This window comes from Onychostoma macrolepis, chromosome 05 (assembly GCF_012432095.1).
Source record: "Onychostoma macrolepis isolate SWU-2019 chromosome 05, ASM1243209v1, whole genome shotgun sequence".
NCBI lineage: Eukaryota > Metazoa > Chordata > Actinopteri > Cypriniformes > Cyprinidae > Onychostoma > Onychostoma macrolepis.
Genome location: NC_081159.1, coordinates 24,320,107 through 24,340,187, shown reverse-complemented (window position 1 = coordinate 24,340,187; position 20,081 = coordinate 24,320,107). Strand labels below are relative to the sequence as shown.

General features: G+C 38.0%; 1 protein-coding gene across 5 annotated transcripts; it reads right to left on the bottom strand.

Moving 5' to 3' along the window:
- Positions 1-832: 832 nt before the first annotated feature.
- On the bottom strand, positions 833-19,068 carry stag2a (STAG2 cohesin complex component a). Of its 5 annotated transcripts, none has more exons than XM_058776681.1 (34): positions 18,796-19,068; positions 18,066-18,190; positions 17,639-17,714; positions 16,838-16,972; positions 16,499-16,595; positions 16,338-16,414; positions 16,015-16,219; positions 14,092-14,243; positions 13,943-14,016; positions 13,725-13,848; positions 13,531-13,629; positions 13,337-13,416; positions 13,150-13,257; positions 12,877-12,985; positions 12,513-12,630; positions 12,288-12,391; positions 11,419-11,511; positions 11,015-11,104; positions 10,615-10,818; positions 10,460-10,530; positions 10,161-10,248; positions 9,091-9,171; positions 8,915-9,007; positions 8,654-8,825; positions 8,203-8,330; positions 8,019-8,120; positions 7,790-7,938; positions 7,406-7,534; positions 6,402-6,607; positions 6,080-6,308; positions 4,226-4,318; positions 3,136-3,262; positions 2,842-2,919; positions 833-2,189 (listed from the first exon to the last, which is right to left on the bottom strand). In XM_058776681.1, the coding sequence occupies exons 2-34, from the start codon at positions 18,101-18,103 to the stop codon at positions 2,166-2,168; spliced, it is 3,753 nt and encodes a 1,250-aa protein (XP_058632664.1). In that variant the 5' UTR covers positions 18,104-18,190; positions 18,796-19,068; the 3' UTR covers positions 833-2,165. The 5 variants fall into 5 exon arrangements, with proteins under 5 accessions (XP_058632664.1, XP_058632663.1, XP_058632662.1 ...); XM_058776680.1 differs by having other exon boundaries at positions 18,066-18,176; XM_058776679.1 differs by having other exon boundaries at positions 18,066-18,150.
- Between the last annotated feature and the right edge of the window lie 1,013 nt (positions 19,069-20,081).

Sequence of the window (20,081 nt, the reverse complement as noted above, 5' to 3'; positions counted from 1 at the left end):
CAACATTTTTACATCCAGAGCATCCAACATTATTCTTAAGTTCTATGTTAGAGCTATTTTTAAAAGATGAATATGCCTCATATCATGTTTACAAACAACTAACCGCCATGACGTGTTTAGTAGAAGTTTTGGTAACACTTTATTTTAAGGTCTCTTAACTAGTTGCTAATTAGCATGCATATTAATAGAATATTAGCCATTTATTAGTAGTAATTAAGCACATATTAATGCCTTATTCTACATCCCTAATCCTACCCAATACCTAAACATAACTACCTTACTAACTATTAATAAGCAGCTAATTAGGAATTTATTGAGGGAAAAGTCATAGTTAATAGTTAATAAGTGTTCCCTATTCTAAAGTGTTACCGAAGTTTTTTATGCCGCAAATATCCAGACCTTTTGCACTGTTTAGCATTGATCTCTGTCACTTGTTCTGGGTGGATGTGTTTGTTCTGTCATTGATTCTTTGTGTGAATGAAGGCTTTGATCAGGCCACTGTAGTAGAACACTGACCTTCTTGTTCATGACCCAGAAAATGTCACAATTGCATTCACGGTTCATAGGAACAGATCAATGATGAAGCAAAAGTGATTTTGTAGAACAAATGTGTTTTTTTTAATCAAATATAAAGACAAAAATAATAATTCTGAGATCTAGTATTCTTCAATAAAGCAACTGAATAAAATGTAAACAAAAATTGTATTTCTTGAATTTTAGTAAAATGTGCAACTGCCGATGATGGCAGTGCTAAAGATCAGGACGGTTTATTTCATATCCAAATATAAATGCAATAAACATACAGTAAATGAAACTACTGACATCTTGTAAATAGAATAAAAACATCTTGTTTTTTTTATGTACAGTCCAACACATTAAAATACAAACACTCACACACTTTTGGAAATAAGAAGACATTGCAGGACTGGAAATTAAAATCAAAGTGGGACAAGTGACCAACTATGTGTGAAACACATAAAAAACAAAAAAAAACACTTCCATTCCAATCCTGACCAAAAGCTCCATGCAGAATTGTATCTACCCGGCATAAAATCACCATGGTTACATTTACTAAGATTTCTCACCACAAAGACAATCATCATAATTCACTCTGATTAACAAGCCGTTCATGGTCTCAACTACCTAACCTCAAAAACAACCCACAACTTCAATGAACTACATAAAGGGGAAAGATTATAGAGTTTTTCACAGTGGAGCTTTTCCAAAATGAAAGTTAATAAAACATCAGTGATTCTCTCAGGACAGATGCAATGTGAATGAAACAGTAGGTTGGATACCAAACATAAAAACATTAAGTTAAATATAAATCAGCAATGATTCACATTACATTACACATTTTGTGTAAAACAAAATAATACATATATATATATAATTATATATATATTTTTAGAAGATATATAACAATATATTATAATACCCATTTCTAATATTTAAAAAGAAATTAGATATATTCTACAGAAAGAGCTTTTCTTTGAAAATAGGGGGCAATGCCCTTAATGCAGAAATACCTTAGAAATTTTAAGTTGACCAAAAAAAATTATATATATATATATATATATATCCTGAAATGAATTTAACTGAGGGAGGGGTGGGCTTTCTAAGTTTTAGCCAATCAGTACAAGTGCTTAGAGCTCTCAGAGGACCTATAAAAAACGAAATCAGCCACTCAGTCAAGTAAGTTTTGAGGAATATCATCACAATATGAGGCTTAACCTACTTGAGAAGTGAAAACATTGTGATTGATGAATTAAAAAAGAGAGAGAGAGAGAAAGGTACAGTGAAAAAAACAGACACTGCAAGTCTAAACCCTTTAAGGAAAGTTGAGTTATAAATTTTAGATTTAAATCACCCTTTATAAAGTCATTTACAATTGATTGTCTTTACAAAATTACCTAAAAATCAAAACTCCTCCAGGAGTTTAAAAAAAACAGCTATTTTTAAACCTTCGTTACAAAAGAGCATGAATAGATAAGTCTGATCTCATGCTAAAAATGTTTGCCTGTCACCCTGTGGGCTGTTATATGTACAGATGGAAAGTTATGGTGTGTTTTCAGGAGGGAAAGATACGCAGCACCATCATGTGCATTTAGTCCATGGAGTGAAATCAGAGGAGGAAAACATGTCACCACTCTCATGTACCCATCTCAGAACATGGAGACATTAAGGACCTGTTAGACAAAACACACACAGTCACTTCATAACCCCCAGTACTGCAGGTGCAAAGGGTTCAGGACGTTCACACCAAGAGCAATAACTATAATGACAGCTATATTCAAGTTGGCTCTAATAACGGTTATATATTCAATAGGTTTAAGTCGGTTACGTGGATTGCAGAAACAGAAAATGCTTTGTTTGAAAGTTACTTCTGTCTGAGTTGTGTACTTCATACATCACTATACTATTGACTATAGGCAAAGGACCATTTTGTCCATGAAATGTGGTCAACTTTAGAACGATGTTTTAAACTTCATAGGTTTTTGATTTGTTATATACTGTTTTTGGCATGAATGAGTCTTTAGCACTTTGTTCTTCCTTAGCATCTCATCTGTCACTTCACAGTGACGAGTAAATGGACAGAGAACAAACTAACAAATTAGATTTTTGAAGTTTTGTGAAAAAAAAATTTAATTGTAAATTCACTGCCACAATGCTGTGTGGCTGCTTACTAATACTGGCACAAGATAAAAAAAAAAAGCACATAATCCTCTGGTCCCTCCTTTAATGTAAATCTAAGGGATTTCTAACAAGCACATCTAATGAATTAATTATAAAGTGGATTAATAAATGAATGAATAAACAGGCAGATGAAAGAAGGCTTACAGAGTCATCCATGATGGAGGCAGGGTCAAAGTAGTCTTGTTTCAGCTCGGATCTCTCCCTGCGGTTTTTGGATGGAGGCTTCAGAAAAACAAAAAAAGGTCAAGTTAAAAACAATGACACAAAATGTGTTTTCTCTCGACCCCGCAGCTGAAGGAAACTGGATTAGATGGATTATGTGAAGATCTGAGCAACGCTATCATTGTGACTCTGCACCTGATTGAGTGACAGTGAATCTTTGTGACAGAAAGGGTTTTCACTGGTTGATATTATGCTTTCCTGATTTCTGATTCCTACCAGATCAATGTCCATAGTGTCGAAGTCCATGCCCTCGTTAAGGTCGTCCAGTCGTTCCTCTGATGACATCATTACATCCTCTACAATCGGTTCCTCATCATCCTCCATCAGCCCACTGCCACGCCGACTGGCAAACAAAGAAGTGCAAGAATGCAAATGACCATGTGAGATTTTGAAGCCTGGTGACCACAATCAAAAATGTTCAAATCTCATTACTGTGGCAGCCCTGTTCAAACACCATAAAATGGAACAATGCTAGTTTGTCAACAAAATAGCATTAAAACGCAAAAAGTGAAATTATATCAAATCACAAGTAATTGATAATCTTGCCAGAAAATCCACAAAGGTGCATCACTACGTGCATACACTACCGTTCAAAAGTTTGGAGTCGGTCGGATTTTTTTTTTTATGCTATTGAAATAAACCTCTTAAGGTCATTGCACACCAAGTCGAATTTTTCGCACGTTAAAAAATAAATACGACCTCACGTTGTGTCAATCATGTTTACACACTGCCTCCGAAACTTTCATCCATCATAAAAAAAAATTCAGATCAGGTTCGATTTTCAGCGTTTTCGCATCCGTAAAAACCATTTTGATAGGAAAGGATGACGAATACGGAAAATAAAAACGCTTATGAAAATTTCGCACTCAGTGTGTAAGGACCTTTAAACTCAGCAAGTCAGCATTTACTTGATCAAAAATACAGTAAAACAGTACTATTTAAAAAAAATATTTTTTAAATAATTATTCATTTTTAGCAGCCATTTCTTCATTCTTCAATATCACGTGATACTTCTAATACGCTCATTTGACAGTCAAGAAACATTTGTTGTTATTATAAATGCTGAAAGCAGCTTAATATTTTGGTGCAAACAGTTGTACACATTTTTAAGTATTCTTTGATGAATAGAATTTTCAAAAGAACAACATTTATTTGAAATAGAAATCCTCTGTAACATTATAAATGTCTTCACTATCACGTTTGATCAATTTACTGCATCGTTGCTGAAAAAAGTATTAATTTCTATGTTTAAAAAAATAATAATAATAATACTGATCGAGATATATGTATGTAAATGTGTACTCACATGGTGTGTTGAATGTGGCCTCTCATCTTGCTGTACTGCAGGCTTGCTCTTTCCTGCTGCTGTTTCTGGGCCATCATCCACGCAACCTGAGAACTGAAAACAAATCAGCTCTCAATAATCTTTTTACTAATGAGAGTGTGTGTGTGTGTGTGTGTGTGTGTGTGTGTGTGTGTGTGCACGCGCGCGCGCGTTTTTGTGAAAAGTCCAGACATAGATTTGTATAATGACAAAAGGTATGACATGGGTATTACAAGGTGAAGGTGACTTTTCAGGACATTGACCCATGTCCCCACTAGGGCTGCAACTAGCGATTATTTAAATAATCGATTAATCTGTCGATTATTTTTTCGATTAATCGATGAATCGGATTTAAAAAAAAAAAAAAAAAAAGCATTCATTTCCAACCCTTTATTCAAAAACAGAACTAAAATCTTTAGAAAGTGCACAAACATGTTGCTCCTTGAACATCCCTGAGCTGTTATAATAATAATAAAATAAAATAAAATGGACTAACACAAAAACATACACATGTATGCTTTACATCTGGGAGTGCAAAAATTAAATAATTTAACAACACTGCGTCGTTAGCGTTGGTATTGTATCAGACACCTGCACTTAACATTATATGAAAATCAAGCTCAAAGGGAGTTAATAATGTTTTTGACCAGAGAATGACGGAGATGGAGTGTTTTGTCTGTCGTTAGAACGGCTGTAACTGTTGTGCAGTGCATAAGTGCATTAAGTGCATTATGCTTTCATCAACTTTACAGGTTATATAACTTTGATTGTAGCTATATGGGCGCTTAGTTTTTCTTGTTGTTTAATACACTTGGCCAAAATCTCAAATTAAGCGCTTATGCACATAATGCACAGGATATTTAAAACGATATAGACAGCAAATAACTAATTCTTCTCCACTCTTCAAACACACAAAAACATTATCCTTTACTGACATAGTGTTTGAGTAAAGAAAACGCTGTACTATTCAAACACCAATTATTTATTCACCCTTGCATTGCGAAAAGCAGAGATCTCATCTTCTCCAGGCTGTGCGCGCGTCAATCTGAACGGAGGCGGGTGAAGTTACGAGGTCTCGCTGAGAGCTCGATGATCCAATGGCGTTACGAAGTTTTACTGACAAGTTATTTTAATGCTTATCATTGGTTTACTATTTTAAAACTCTCTGATTTAAAATAATAAAACGAATTATAAGCGACTCAAGTTTGGATAATTTTTCACAGCACCTGACTGGGCTAGGGTATGGCAACTGCCATACTCTGCCATCATAACGCCGCCCCTGCTCCCACACCTTGGATGACTTGGGTGCACGGATTTCTCTGCCTCCGCCATGTATCTTTCCTCTACCTCTGCTCGTTTTTTTTTTTTTTTTACTTTTTTTTTTTTTTTATTTATGAGGTGCCAAACTCTGCTAGCATCCGTGCAGAGAGACCGAGTGTGTTCACTCAGCTCCGCTCAACTAAAGTTTTTTTTTTTTTTATAATAATCAAACGTCTCCGTCGCGCGACACAACGAATCGATTATGAAATTCGTTGCCAACGCTTTAGTAATGTCGATTTTATCGATTTAATCGATTCGTTGTTGCAGCCCTAGTCCCCACTTTTCAAAACGCTTATAAATCACACAGAGTGAGGTTTTTTTGGGGAAAGTTGAAATGCAGTCTCCTGTAAGGGGTAGGTTTAGGTGTAGGATTGGTGTAGGGCAATAGCACAAACAGTAAGTACAGTATAAAACCATTACACCTATGGAATGTCCCCACTTTTCACAAAAACTAACGTGTGTTTGTGTGTGTGTTACAGAGAGTATGTGGTAAAATGTTTGTGTTTGTGTGCTTACTTGTAGTCCATGTGTTGGTGCTGCTGCTGCTGCTGCTGCAGGGGTGTGTGTGGCGTTTCGTTGCTCATGCTGTAAACTCCCATGTACCCCTGCTCAGGGCGGAGCTTCTTTGCATCCCGCAGGACAGTAGAGACGATGTGGGGTGATGACATCATTACAGGAGTGTGTGGGCCACTCTGCTCACGATTTACCCACATGCTCACATCACTGCTGCTACAGCTGCTCTCCTCTGAGACAGACAGAGAGAAAAGTCAGTTTTACCCTAAAGATTAATCTATAAAGATTATAAATTAATCATAATTATGATTCAATGCATATGTACCCTCGGGTAGTTTTCTCTTGCTGGCGGCAGGTGGTTTGCTCCTGCGACTGCGGGCGGAGCTCCTGCTGCTCATACCGCTGATGACAGACAGAGTGTCATCATCAGCACCCACCTGCAGAGAGTTACGGTAGGAGATGAGCGGTAACCAGCAGTCGTCCCTCTGCAGGGCCATCTGAAAGGTCATAAACCGCTCTAGATACAGGTGCCTGATGGGAGAGATCGGAGGTCAAACAAAAAACATAAATATACTTCAATAGAAATACTCATTTAAAAGACAGTACACCATTAACCTTCAGAGACCCAGTGTAACAATTTCAACATTTGTTTATTTAACAAATACAGGTAAAAACTACACATAAGAGCAGCTGACACTGAAATTTATCACAACTACAGCTTTGTTGGGGAAAAAAATGGGTATTATCTGCCAGAGTTACAAAAAAACATGCCGAGTTTATACTTGTCAAACCAATTGATCTATTTAGAAAGTTTATATTTTTATTTATGTGTGTCTAGTGAGGGGGAAAGGCTTACATGCCCTGAAAATGTAAACATACATTAATCTTTGTTCAAAGCAAAAATGCAATGCTGGCATTAGGTGTCAAACTTTTTTCTACTGTTTTTACACAATGAAGCCTATTTAATGAATGGTACAAAAAAAATCCAGAAAAATCCAGTTTTTTGAGCTGTTTTGTCATTAATTTCTCATTGACAAGAAAAACATGTTTTTTAAAAATTAAAATTAAATACAGTATTTAAGTCAAATTTACTGGTTCAAATGTATTATTTTTCAAATACATTTGTGTGCTGGTTAGTAAAAAAAAAAAAAGGGGGAATTTAGCAAAATGGCCAGTGTTGCAACCTTTATCCATATTACAATCAAAATAGTGCCTAAATGAAATGTTTTTTACAACTAATGTCTTCCTAAAAATACTGCATCATGAATATAAATACTTGGGTCTCTGACGGATCTGAGACAGCAGTGATTCTCAATGTGAGTGTCTTACACAGTCTTCTTGTCCTGCCTCAGTAGTTTGGAGGAAAATTCACTGAGGATGTCAAGGAATGCGAGGTTGAGAGGAGGGCCGCCCTCCCCCTGTGGACTGGGCTCTTTAAAGGCAAATTCTATTCCATCCCTAAACACAGAAAACACACACTCTGTGACTGTCACAAAGACATATCGTTGCCCCTTTTCCACTGAAATGGTTCTAATGGTTCTAATGCTGGTGCCAGAATTCAATTCTGAATTATAGTTTTAAATATATAAAGTATAGTTTTACGCAAACAGGATAAAGAAAGTGGCTGGAGCTCCCATTAAACAATTCGAGATGAAGAACCAGAACACAGCTAGGCCTGGGACTTTACAGCAAGTGTGTTTAAAATTTTCTTACTTGTGGAGCATTGCAATGGCCTCTCTGGTTTTGATTTGATCGAGTCCAAACGTGAGTGAGAAGCGTCGGGCCAGTTCTTTAATCCCACAGAATGCAGATGCGGATCGATCGAAGTTACAGCCCAGATCATTCAGCATCTCATTAAACAGCTGAAACACAAACATCACACTTCTGTTATTCAGTCTTGCTGGGAGCGCTGGTCTGAGTAAGGACGGAAGCATTGCCTCACCTGCTGCAAGCTGAGGATCAGAGTCTTGGCACACTGAATCTTGTCAATCTGACGTGCTTTACTCATGGTCTCCTTAATGATATCACCGTAATCATTATAGTACTATACACAGACAGAGACAGGGAGTCAATGTAAGCATCAAGTAACAAATACAGAGAAATGTTACAACATAAATGAGACTCACTCTCATGTATTGTCTGAAGATATCTGCTCCTGTCTTCATCTCTACCACATTGTAGATGATTAATTTGCAGAAGGCAGCCAGTAAATTCCTGCGTCTGTGGAGCGCCTCAATCTTACCAGCCTCATCATCTGCAAGACACAACCAAAAATGAATTGAATAAATTTGACGGGATAGCGAAAAAAGCAGCCAACAATAGTGCAGAATATAATAATGATAATAACTGTAATAAAAATAGACTGTTAAAAAAAAAGAAAGTAATTTAATGACCAAACTTTTGATTGGCGGTGTGTAAAGATTTTCACAAATATTTATTGTTTCTAAATAAATTAATGAGATAAGATAAGTCAACAGCTGATCTTGTCTCTGGAGTATAGACTGCATACTTACTGTTATACACTCAATTTCACCTTGAAGTGGATCAGAGCAGTCTTCTGTCCTATTTGTCATTTACCTGTGCTGCTGTCCTCGTCCTGGTCAACAAACACGTGATCAAGGATGAAGTTGAGTAGTTCGCTCTGTAAGGATGCATCTGGACTGAAGACCAAGGGCTCTAAAGCTTCCCGCCCCGATGCCACAATCTGATAACTGAAGATCAGGAGTGCATCACAGAGAATGGTGAAGGCCTGCACCACACAAAAACACACAGTTCATTTTCCCAGAATCCCCTATACATGAAAGGACGTAGGGGCTTGGCGTTGCAGGTCAGACTCACCTGTTCTTTGACAACAGTGCTGATACTATTCAGGTACCTCTGACACATCATGCAGAGGGCTCTCACCTGCCTCCGCAACAGCAACATATCATCCTGAAACAGGACGAGAGTGTGACTAAACGCTCACAAATGACAGTCTCAACACAGGTCTGGGCATGTATGTGTGTGTGTTGTACCTTGCTGGCACTGCCCTCCGAGAACTTAGCCAAGTGCCAGAGTACGACATAGTGAGTGCACTGGAGTGCATGAGCCACGATCTATAAAGGCAAAAAAAAATATATATATATATATAATGAAACACATATGGCAGTGTAGTAGGGAAAAAAATTAAAATTAAATTGAATTCATTGAAACTTTAATTTAAGGGCCTTATCTGTACTGCTAGCTAAAAATTTTATAATACAAAAAATTAATTTGATGCTGTCTGTTACATTATTTTGTAGGTCTAACTTTGTGTTAATGTTCTCTTATCCAGTCAAGATCACTGAATAGTTTTTTTTTCCTTTTTCTTAACATTGTTGCTTGATTAATATTCCTTAATTATGAATTTATGTAAGTAAATGTCATCTAAATGCATCTGGGGAACAAAAATTGTAAAAGCAATGTGCTCCATTCATTAAAGCAACATTAAGTTTGTTCAGAACAACATTTCACTGCAGAAGAGCATGTATAAGGCATGCAACCTGGCCAGTGAACTAATGGCGCTTCTCCACTGCATGGTACAGTTCACTTTTGGGGGGTTTTCCACTTGCTACAGTACCTGGTACTTTTTTCAGTACCACCTCGGATGAGGTTCCAAGCGTGACGTGTAAACTCTGCTGATCACTGATTGGCTGGAGAAAATCGTTACTGCCTGCGTCATTGAACTTGCAACACGAGACACAACAGACCCACTAGATTTTAATCAGCACAGCCAGCGAAGGATCGAACGCAACTGTTTTGAATGAGCGCACCTTTTTTTTTTTTAAATAACCAAAAAATAGCTGTTTCGTTATCTGTTGAGGAAGTACAGACATTCCTCTCGTTGATAGCAGAGGAGCTGATCCAGCAAGAGCTTGATGGAGCGATGCGGAATGAAAAAGTTTTTCAGGAGTCATGGCAGTAGAGGCGGCGCAACTATAACGACGTGAATAATCCCGCCCACTCTAAAGCGGTACTAAACTGCAGTGGAAACGTAAACCGAGCCGTGCCGAGTCATACCACGCGGTGGAAAAGCGAGTTAAGCCCCTGGATCAGTTGTCAGTACCTGCTCAGGCATATCTCCGTTTTGCAGGCCAGAGTTCAAAAGTTTGTAGTTGCTGGTGAAAAGGTCCCATTTTGTGAGGTCATGGGCACTGCAGGGAGCACAAACACAGACACACACAGTTATGACGAAGAAAGTCCACTGGTACATAAATGTGAACCTCAGAAAACATATACAGATTTATTTATTTAACTCCACATCAAAATAATAAAATAAACCTTCTTTCTTTTTCTAAAAAAAAATTAAGATCTGCTGTAGGACCTTTGGAATTTCTCAGTTTTAGTGACAAAGTGTGTTCTTACTTGTGGAAGGCTGTGATTCTTTTGAGTGTTGACAAAACTTGATAGGCATCATCTTCATCAGGCTCCTCTCCCTTAAACAAACAAAACCGTTATATTTAACCGTTAACTGGTGAAATCACAAAGAGCAGTTACACAGAGAAAATGACCACACACACCTCCTGCAGGACGTCCTCCAACAGACGGTGGAACTTATCAATCTGTTCGTCAAGCATCTGACTGCGGACAATATCTACACGGTTATAGATGGTGAATTCCTCATTGCACAGCGCATGGAATGTCATGGAACATGCCTCTAATACATCTGTGTCTGCGTGCTTCTCCACCACATCACGGACCTGGCGCAGCAAAGCATCCAGATGCTGCAGGACATCAGCGCAAGAATTACTTATAGAACCTACTACAATAAAACATTAACTATCAATCATTACTTGACCATGTACTGATTCAAAAATGTGTTACTACTATTGTAAACTTTCATGTTAAAAGTGACTTATTTTATAAGCACAATATTTAGTGTACTATGTGGTAAAACATTTTTTTTATGTTAATAATTACCTTCTCCAGCCGACCAGTTGTATAGATCTCTAGATCAAAATACTGAGGAAACTGCAACAAATTAGTGACCTTCTCTGGGTCCACTGAATACTGAGAGAGAGAGAGAGAAAGAAGTTTGAGAGTAATTTTTTTTTTTTTTTCAGAAATCACTTGGTTTCCCATCCTTATTAAGATTGCAATCACTTGTTTGGAATATCTGTATGCAGTGAGTTGTGGACCATTATTTTATCCCCAAAAAGCTAATCAGTATTGCAATTAAATTTTTCTTGTAATCCCAAAAACACACACAACGTGTTGAGAATTAATGACTGCAATTAAAGTGATATTTACATTTACATAATTTACATTTGTTTGTTATTCAACTGATGCATTACATGCACCTGTCAATGCATAGAATCACTCACTTTAGCCAGTAACAGAGGCAGAGCCACAGCAAATGTTTCTGTGATCTTTGTTCGATCATCCAGCTGGGTTTTCTTTTCTTTAGCTGTTAGAACCTGCGCCAGAATAAGAAACAGCATACACATTTGAAGCAAGATGAAAATGAGGAAATAATGGCAGAATTTTTATTTATGGGTGGTTTAGAAAATTATTCTATTTTTATTGACATGATTTGCTGGACTGAAAATATTTGTGTGCGCATGTGTTTACAGGTTTGGCTACTGTTTTCTGATATCCAAAGTTTTGAAAACATCCTCACAAGTATAGTAAAAATGCCAAAAAAAGAACATGTGAGAACATACGTGGTCCTCTCTATTTGAAAAGAACAATCGGTCAAATGTGTTTGCTTGTTGAAATGAAAGAAACAGCAACAGGTTTCTTCCATATTATGATGTACATCAGAGTGATCAGAACAGATTATCGAAAAAAGAATCAATATAGAACAGGGACTATATTGACAGGGTTCTATCCATCAGGATGTTGACTGGATGGAGGCAGATCTGAATATGAGCATATAGTCAAGCGTACAAAACATGCAGGGTTTAAGTGGACTAAATGATTAGAGAAGTCCAGCATATGTTACCAGAGAACGCAAGAAAAAAAATTATTTAAATGAACCACACGCATGGACAAGACAAGATTTAGAAAATAGACAGGGTGAATTTTTATTTCATGCCAAAATTTTGTCCAGTAATAACTTTTTGGATTTAGGTTCAGGGCCGGAAGCTTAAAAAAAGTATCACCTCCGTGTAAAAACGTTTGCATCTATGGGACATCCTCACTAATATGGCGAAACCAAAATGTTGTTTGTGTGTGTGTGCGTGTGTCTCACCCTTTTGCCAGGGCCTCGTCCGGTGGGTGGATGACACTCACAAGTCTGTCTGACAGCACAGAGCATGATCTCAATCAGAGCAGTTTCCTGAGCATCAGTAAGAGCTGAAACACACACATCATGGTGTTTGAGTAGTTTAGGTAAGAATGATTTTTAGCCAAATTCTGATCCAGACCCAAAAAACCAAGTGAGAGATGCAAGTGAGTGGATCTGATAGCCATGTACCCTCCTCTCCAGGATAAGGTTCATCCAGCAGCAGGCTGATCATACTCTCCCAGTCCTTCAGCAACTCTGACGCACAATCCCACAAGCTGTCCACCAGGTAGGCACCATGCTCATGCAGCTAAAACACACAAACTTTCATGATATCTTAAAAAGCCAACCTACTGTCTCACAGTCTGTTCAGATACTATTCTATTCAGAGGAATAAATTAGGCTAAATTCTTATTTCCCTACTTTTTAAAATAATCTAACTGCCTTTGTCACAATTTGCTCTCATACAATGTGCTAGAAAATACCTGCTCAGTCAAAATATTTCTATAACGAGACATTACGAAGTGACATAGCACGCTGAGCACATCAAGCACACCTCACTCTCAAGAAAGAACAAGACAGTCGTTCTGATGAGGTTAGCATTCAAACACTGTCTGCCTCTCCTGGGCCGCCCCTCATCCTCTGGACCATGATGACTGAATAACCTGGGAACACAGCACCAGCATACATGCACAGTCTTAAGAGGAATCAGTCAGTCATGGTGAGCATCAGATGCATTATGGATGAGAACTAATGTGGCAAATGTCTTTAATTACACTGGTATTTAATGAAGCACAGACTTGCTGATACAAAAAAGTGTAACATTTACTTTTTGTAGAGAAACTCCCCTGCTGCCACGGCAACTGGTCGGTGGGCAGAGTAAACCAAGTGATAGACGCTCTCACAGTCTTCTGCAGTCAAAACCTCATCATTACTCCTGTATGCACAAACAAACACAATCACATAGTAAAAAGACACCTCTAAAAGAAAAGTAAGACTCTGAATGCTGAACTCACTGCAGGACCAGCGTCAGCAACTTAATGGCCTGAACAGCAACATCATATTCCTTATCCAGAGTCATGGACACAATTCGATCCTACAGAGACAAAGAATGAGAGAACTGTCGGTAAGAAAATACATTTTTCAGTGATAAATAGGAATCCACACAATAGGAATGTTGCCATAGCAAGTGTCCTGGTGAAAGACTCACCTTGAAGCGGCTGGTGAAAAGTTCCAGTCTGGCATTGAGTTCTCTGCTATAGTACAAACCCTGAAGAGCAGTAAGACACTTCAGACGAACCTCACCTTGCTGGAGAATGAAAAATAATGTAAATGGGTGAGATGTCATATACAGGTCAAACCTAAACATCTCACAAGCAATCTGTGTGAATGTGTTTGTGATACCTTATCATACATGGTCCAGCCCACGTACTTCAGGTAACTGTCATTAAGAAAAGCCTCACTGTACATCTTCATCCACATACCAATCTCTTCAATGCAGACAACCCTGATCTCAGCAATCACATCCCTGCACACAAATACAAGAGAAAAAGCAGCTTGTGGATCATTTTAAAATATTAATTAATTGAATCAGTCAGTCAGTTATTGGGATGTTTGCTTACCTGTATCTGTGGATGAATACTCCTTTAAAAATGGCATTCATCATGTTCTCAATCTCATCCTGGTTTTCCTGGAGCTAATAATTACAAAAAAACATGTTTGAATCAGGTTTTTGAGTGTATGTGTGTGTGCACGCGAGTGTGTGTATCACCTCCTTTCGTTTTTGCAGCAAGAGCTCCAGGCGTTCATTGGCTCGTTTCCCAATGCTCTTGTTGTGCTCTGTCTCGTATTGTCTTTGCGTGTTGTCCAAATTAATGCTCAAATTCAGAGCAACATTCACCAAAGCGGTCATCAGTTTCATGGCTGAAATACAGTGAAAAAAAGGTCAGCGTATATAATTCAAACCTTTATCAATAAGAACACACTGACGGAAAACTGCATGACACAACTATGTGTTTATGCAGAAGTAGCAGCATAAACTACGTTTTCAAATATCATCTTTACACACTCACGTGGCGTTGCTGTACTACGTGGTCATGAAAACTTATCGTTTGCACGTTTTTAAGCATTGCGTTTTAAAACAAGTGATTTCAAGCCACTGAAGTGCAATCAGCAGCAAAAGAGAGCTCATTTAGGTGTATGTGCGTGCTGTCTGAGAAACAGTTTCGTAAAGACAGTGCTCACAGAGTTAAGTTTAAGAGTAAGAGTATTGGGCTGTTTCTCAATATGCGTTCTTCTGCGATCTTGCGTCCTTGTGTTCTCGTTCTATGTCATCATCGACCGTCGAAGTTCAGTTCCAATTCTCAAGAACGCAAGTACAGAGGACGCATGAAAGTTCCCAGATGTGTTCTTGATATCGAGGATGCATCGAGTGCAGACTTGAGAGAATCGTGCCGTGAGAAATCCCAGAAGACGCTGCGGGCAGCCGGTGTACGGAAGCCTGTAAGCTTTAAACTCGCTCTCACGAATACTTGACGGCTCTTGAAAGTAAACATTTAACGTTTTGTTTTGCTTAATTTTAATAAAGTGCTAAGACCCAGACAAAGTCTGCAGTATTTTTATTGGCATATTAAAATGAATCTTAACATAGTCATAGTTAAACATGTAACGCTGTAAAATAAAACGATATACAATTATATGAAAATAATATCTATAATAGTATGAAATGTTTTAATAAGTTATGACAATGTTATGTTATATTTATTGTTCATTGGCCACTGCTTAAGCTGAGACTATGTTAAGCAAGAACGCAGTACATCTCAATTCTCACAAGGATGCGTTCTGTGCTCTCGCATCCTTCCGAGTTCGCTCTTCCAAGGAAACCTTGCAAGACTGGTCTCCACGGGAACAAGTCCATTCTCTGTGTTCTTGGAATTGAGAAACATCCTTGGTCTCGAACTCAATTCCTGGTGGGCCACAGCTCTGCACAGTTTAGCTCCAAACCCTAATCAAACACACCCGATACAGCTAATCAAGGTCTTCAGGATCACTAGAAACTTCCAAGCAGGTGTGATTTGGAGCTGGTTGGAGCTAAACTCTGCAGAGCTGTGGCCCTCCAGGAATTGAGTTCGAGACCAATGAGATAGGGGTTAACTACACACACTTGTATGTGTTTTGTAAGTATCCTTGTAAACACAGTAATTTAGGTCTCAAGTGAAAGCAAACAGCTGAGAAAGAAAACGTGTAACAGTATATTGGATCTGGGCAGCTCTTAAAGTGACAGGAGTCTAAAATTCCTGCTGTCTGATCCAAGAGCTCTCTCACTGCTCTTGACTAAATCACTTTTGCAACTTTAATAATAAATTAATTTGTGAAGAATATGCAGTGTTTTTATACATTTCATTACTTTATACAATGAATGTAGCTTATTTCTTATTTATTTGTAATTTAGGCTAGTATTAGCCTGGTGACAAGAATTATGAAATTTCTATGGTATCAAAAATGTTGATATCATAAAGACCTTGTTTAAAGCAAAACTAACTATGACACATGATATATGATATAACATGATATATATTGTTACCGTGAAATAAAATTACTCCTATCGTGATTAAGACTTTGGTCATACCGCCCACCCCTATGTGGTAGTATGTTATTCTGAACACTGCACAGTACCTAGCCCGAAGTCACCCACCTGCCAGGGTACTGGTGTGTCTGAACGCTCTGACCTGTGAGTCTGACAGGCCGGTGAGGAGAGAGATGACCGTGTCCATCATGTACTCATCATAGATGATGCTGTATTGGCACTGTCGGACCAGGACCGCGATGAACTCACACAAGCTTAATTTAAACTTCTTCCACACCGGACCTGCCATAGCCAGCGGATAATCACCACTGTCCTGAACACACACACACACACACACTCTTTTTCCATATACATTTGCAGTATCTAATCTCCTCCATCCCATCATAGATTCTACCCATGGAAATGTCTGTGATATAAACACGTTAACAAACCTCATCAAACTCTTCCGTCATTTTCCTGATGATCTCAGAATTCTGCATGTGCCGAAACATCTCGGAGCTCACCGCACCTATAACAAACATACGCATTCAATAAGACAAAATATACACTTGAATTATGTAAACTTATTTACACTTAGAGAACACACACACACCTTTACAGCCAGAGCAGTGGATAAAGAAGTTGATGAGTTCCAACAGGGCAGAGTCTCTGTCCATCTTATAGGACTCAATCCAGTCATCAACCACTGACTACAGAGAGAGAGACAAAGCAAACACACACACTCGCTCAGTTAAACCTTTTTTCCTACACACACAGCCTACACAGAAAGCATAAACTGCAGTTAGACCTGGATATAATAACTAACCACACAAACCGCTGATTTACTCCGATGATACATCCGAACACTTTCACACAGAGAGCGTGTATGTCTGTGAATGAATAGTCTCACGGATCAGTGTGTATCTGAGGTTGTTTGTGTGCATGTCGGTACCTGTGTGGCACTCTTGCCCAATTTGACAATCTCAAACAAACTGAGATTCTCCAGGTCGTTCTCTTGATGGTGGCCATTTACCCGACCTCTCACCTCTGACCCCTTCAACTTCTCTCCAAAGGTCTTTTTCCCCTTCTAGACGCAAATAGCAAGAAAATTTTAATCAAACAAGCTTCTAAGGCTGCATGGCTCGAATTGTGATTTTAAAATTCCCATGGCAATTTAAAATGTGATTAAAAAAAAAAAAAAAAAAATCTCCAGGTTTGCCTTTTTTTGTGATTATATATCACTATAATAATAATATTATTGCAACATTTTACAATAAAATAAATTTAAGAACAATAACATAAAAGAAGAATTATTACTTTACAGTACAACTGTTTTAATTTCTTCTTTCTCAAATGTTAAACCATTAAGATTTTATTTCAGTGGAAAACTTTTTTTCGGGAGCCCGAAAATCTTCTTTTTTGTCAACAACAGCTGGTTTAAAGACAGTTGGTGCAATATTGCATTCCCAAATGCACATTATAAACTACCCAAATTGAAAGCTCATGCAGAGATGATTTTGTGTGACCACTCATGAGCTGCAGATTTGTAAATAAAAAAACAATGCTGCACTTCACTCTGAAACACAACACATTTATTTATTTACTTAAATCGCACTAAACCATTTCGCAGTTTCACTTTTATGTGATTAATAGCACAGCCTTACTCATATCTGTTTAACAGTGTATTTGAAAGCTGATTGTGTGATACAAGAGATCTGAATGCCTTTCTGCAAGGTCACTGTCTGATAGGTACCTTTCCTTTCCCAGATTTGCCATTCCGACCGTCGAAATCTTCAAGATCAGTGTCCGAGAGCCGAGAGTATCCTTCCCTAAACAAACAAAATGCACCAGTGATTAGAGCAGTGTGTATGTGGAGTATTTCAGGTGTATATATTTTACAGGTGCTTTCATTTAGTGTTGGTGTTTACAGAGCTCTAACGAGAGGTCAGATGTGTTTTGTGTGCATACAGGATATAGTTTAACGAGCTGTTTTCCAACATGAACACAGTGTTGTTTTAGGTAGGCCTTACACAAGCACACAGTAAGCAAGTTGTCACGTAGCAGATGCTGGACTTCTTGTTAAATGTGCCTAAGATGCCCATAAATGCTGAACAGTTAGGTTTGGAGACAGACAGTGTCTGGCTAGAGAAGGAATAAGTTAGTTTGTGTCTGGTACTTACTGGTGGAAGTCTGTTTGAAGGTCCTGAGCTGCTATCATTTTGTCAACATCTTCTGTTTCTTCTGGAGTTTACAAGTGTCCCCACACTGCAGTAGACAGACAGACCACACAGCTGAAAAACACACGCTGCAGCATAAAAAAAAACTAAACATATTTGCATATAAAAACAACAACCATAACGATTAATGATGCAGTTAACGCACTGAATGAGGCACGCGCGCTTGTCTGTGTGAAGGACGTGTGTATATTTGTATGACTTTAATAATACATTTCAAACATCTGCTGTCATAAACATTACTGTACGCAAAATCCAACCATAAAACACAGTGTAAACTCCATTAATCACACAAATCTCTATGTATTCGTGTAACATGTAAAAATGTATTAATTGTTTTTAATGTTGAGTTTGATTTCCGTAAACACGGGCTAGCATGCTAACATGCTAACGGGCCTCCAGCTCCTCTAACAGTCATTAAAACCGCCCAAACCCACCAAAACAACGTAAAACTAACTGCAAACCCCATTAAAACTTTACATTTCTTCATACGACGCACATTATAGTGTTTCATTAATTCTCACTATTCAAACTAATGGCTCAAACTGTCTTGACATATGAACGACTCTGGGAAACGAATCTCCCGAACGAACTCACTGGAAAATGTCTTTTATTTATTTTATTTTTTCGAAAATCACGGTTATTTATGAAGATCGGCCGCCATTTCCTTCCTCACCTCCCTCAGCGTGAGTCCAGCAGCATCAAACCCGCCCAGAACTGCTGCTGCCACAGCCGCCGCCGAACGGTACCGAACCAGACCGGACCTCCGTGGTTAAGACATTAAAACATGTTCCAAGTAACGTTAGAACTGGCTCAGTTCTGTTTGTGTTTCGGAGCTGGAAGAGGCAGTTTGCTGCTGTGGGCGGACAGGAGTAAAAAATACAGCCTCGAGAAACCCAAAACACACTTATTGCGCGTCCACACACACCCACATACTAGCATCCACACACAAACACACCCACATGCATGCACAACATGGGACTACCACTGCTAATTTCTGAACAATTGTTTTGTTTACAATGGTTGTATATTGAATTGAACATACATTAGTTCTAAATCACAATTTACAAACAATTTAAATGAGAAGGATGAATTCATGTCAGCCAGATTTGAGGACATAAAAAGAGTTTTATTTCGTCAGCCATTTCAAATGAAATGTAAGAGTTCAAGAAGAACAGATCACACTTTGACAAATGAACATCTCTAACAGAAAAGGGTTAAACGTTCAGGTCTCCTTATTACAGATGTTGATTCACAGGGTGAGATGGAGGAATTCAGCAATAACAAAGTGCAGAAAACAAGGTTTGACATAAATAAGGAGAGAAATAGCCAGACACTGTGTGCCTAATTTGGAAAATTTAGCTTTTAAATGAGAGCGTTTAACAATAATTGTAAGTGGACGTTTTGTTGTAATACACCTGAAATGTGGAAACAAGCAAGATAATGCAAGAAGTGTCAAAACTCTGTAAAATGATGGTGGACAGAGAAGGAAAAAGGATCTGTGTTTATATAGAAAATGAGTGATATCAGAATACAGCTCAGTCAGAAAAAAAAAATTAACAGTTCACAGGTACAGAGCTTAAATACAAGTAAAAAACGTATAAAATATTTGAAATGTCTCAAACAACTAAATCGAAGCACAGACATAAAAAAAAAAAAAAAACAGAAAAACAATAACAGGATGTTTGGTTTATGCAAATAATAAATGTATGTTGAAATGTATGATGAAAACAGTTTATGCTGAGGAATGGTGATATAGTTTTTAAAAATAAAACTATGCTGTAAAATATATAGCATAACAATACAGCTGCGAAGAAGACAATAATACAGAACTGGTTTACACCACACATGTGTGGAAAAACATATTGGATCCATAGCCTCCTGAAAATAGTGACTTGTGAATGTACAACATCGCGAATTAATGGGGCCAAGCCTACTACTATTGATGCTTGGCAGGGTTTT